At 40.4% G+C, this 2004-nt stretch overlaps 1 protein-coding gene across 1 annotated transcript in view; it reads right to left on the reverse strand.

Moving 5' to 3' along the window:
• CDC73 (cell division cycle 73) overlaps nucleotides 1-997 on the reverse strand; it is a 32532-nt gene extending 31535 nt beyond the window's left edge. Inside the window, exon 1 of the mRNA XM_009581968.1 lies at nucleotides 982-997. Coding sequence (XP_009580263.1) covers nucleotides 982-997 — 16 coding nt within the window. The remainder of the gene's footprint in view (nucleotides 1-981) is intronic.
• Nucleotides 998-2004: the final 1007 nt, after the last annotated feature.

Genomic DNA, 2004 nt, shown 5'->3' on the forward strand with positions numbered 1-2004 from the left:
ATTTTAACATTTAACCTTTCCATCTCTGTCTCATGCACACACTTTTTTAGCAAAGTTCTCTTTTCTTTCCAGATGACAGTTCAAAAAGCAAGCGGTAATATTATTATCAGGCAATTGCCAAACTAGTGAACTATCAGTCGTGTTAACAAATACAAGTGAGGGATATATGTTCTTGCAGCCTCTTTACTGAACAAATTATAGAAACTGTCCAAAATAATCCAAAATGAGAGTTGGATGGGTTGTAAAATATCCAAGCAGCAAGACTTGAGAAACCATAAGAACACATTCTCCCACCTCTCAAACATATTTATTCGGATTATCAAAGGAACTGTCTACCTTATTTGGGACAGCTAGAGGAACATAACTGAACTGCAAATGAAAAAAAATAGTATTACGTGCTCTGCAGGTATAAAGGGACAGAATTTTCACCGCTAGAGAAAGCACAGTGAAGAACTCAGAATACACAAATTCTGTGAAGTCTAGAGAGCAAAAGGTTCAAAATAGTGCCGAAAGGTCAAAGTAAGGAGTGACTAGAAACTAACTGCACACAAAACTAGCAAAACCAAAAAGGACTACAAAATCACAATGAACTCCCGTACTGAAGTCGGACCACTTCAGAGCAACATGACAGCATCAAGTTTGATCTCAGCTTCGAAACAGCTTGTTTGAAAGAGATGCCTTTTAAGTCTAAAAAGGAAACTGTTCTGTGTAACAATTTGGGAAAAAAAAAAAAACAATCCCCCAAAACAAGGCCAAACAAAAAACATAGTTTCAGCTTGGCTCCAAGCGCACCGAACATAATACCCTCCTCGCACATGTTCACCCCTTTATGCTGTTACTAGAAGATTGTAGGGGAAGCAATGCCTGTCCCAGTTTCAAAACAAAACCTGCTCCCTAAATACTTCAGCTGCTCTGAGAAATGGACCTTTCCATCAGTTTCACAGCCCTCAGCGGGACCAGGAAATGAAGGAGACCTGGTACCTGCCTCTTGAGACATTTTGGGACCTGCTCTCTTGAGTCATAATTTATCAATACCAAGATGCTTGGAATAAGTAATCGCTTAGCTCCTATACAAATAACCTCTGTAATTTCAAGATCAAGATCTTCCTTTCATCCAATAGTTATGCATAGTTTTTGTAGATGGGTCCTTGTCCCTCTTACTAGAATTGTAATGGGGCTGGAAAATTTGAACCCTCAGCTCCCTCGCTGAGCATACAGTTCTGGGAGTGCCAGCCAGAAGCATTGGAGCCGGATGAAATCCAACAGAAGTATCTGCACGTCACACTGATTTGTAACATCCTTTCAGAAAACAAAAGGAAAGTAAGAGAGCTGGGACCTGCCAGACCCCAGCTCCAAGCAGGACACACTGCCCAGTCCCCATCCCCAACCAGTCAAACCAGCCGGCTCACCTCAAAGCCTGAGGAAGACAACACCCGAGAAAACCAGGCCAAAACTGTAAAATTTAAAACTGGCACAGAATTTTGACCAAACCAGAGATTTCAGGAATACTTCCATTAAAACCATAAGAAGGAGTTTTCCCTCCAAATACAGTGGCTTTACTCGTGGCTCACCATCAGCATCAAAACACTCACCACTGAAGCACCAACCTCACTGGGGGAAGGGAGAGGAAATAAAAAAATACTCATCCATAACTTCCTTTAACCTGAAAGAGCTACACAATCATCTAAGAAAAGCAATAGAAGTGTAAGTCTGTTTTCTCCATACTGTGGATATAATGCCACTATTGCTTTTCTTGCAATTATTCTTCTGAAGTTATCTAGATCAAAAGTGCCCAATAACCTGTTCAGAACTCATTACTAGCAGTAAGGTTGAAAACATTACTTTCATAACGATGCCTAAGAAAACTAATATACCTTTATTCATGCAGAGAAAAGTGACTCAAATACCAGGAGAATGGTAGAATAAAGGATCTTTCTATCACTGTTTCTTCCTTCCAAAAACTTAGTCTGCATGGGGTGGAGATGTGCGTGTACATTTTCCTGC

Source organism: Fulmarus glacialis, unplaced genomic scaffold, assembly GCF_000690835.1.
Source record: "Fulmarus glacialis isolate BGI_N327 unplaced genomic scaffold, ASM69083v1 scaffold13647, whole genome shotgun sequence".
Classification (NCBI taxonomy): domain Eukaryota; kingdom Metazoa; phylum Chordata; class Aves; order Procellariiformes; family Procellariidae; genus Fulmarus; species Fulmarus glacialis.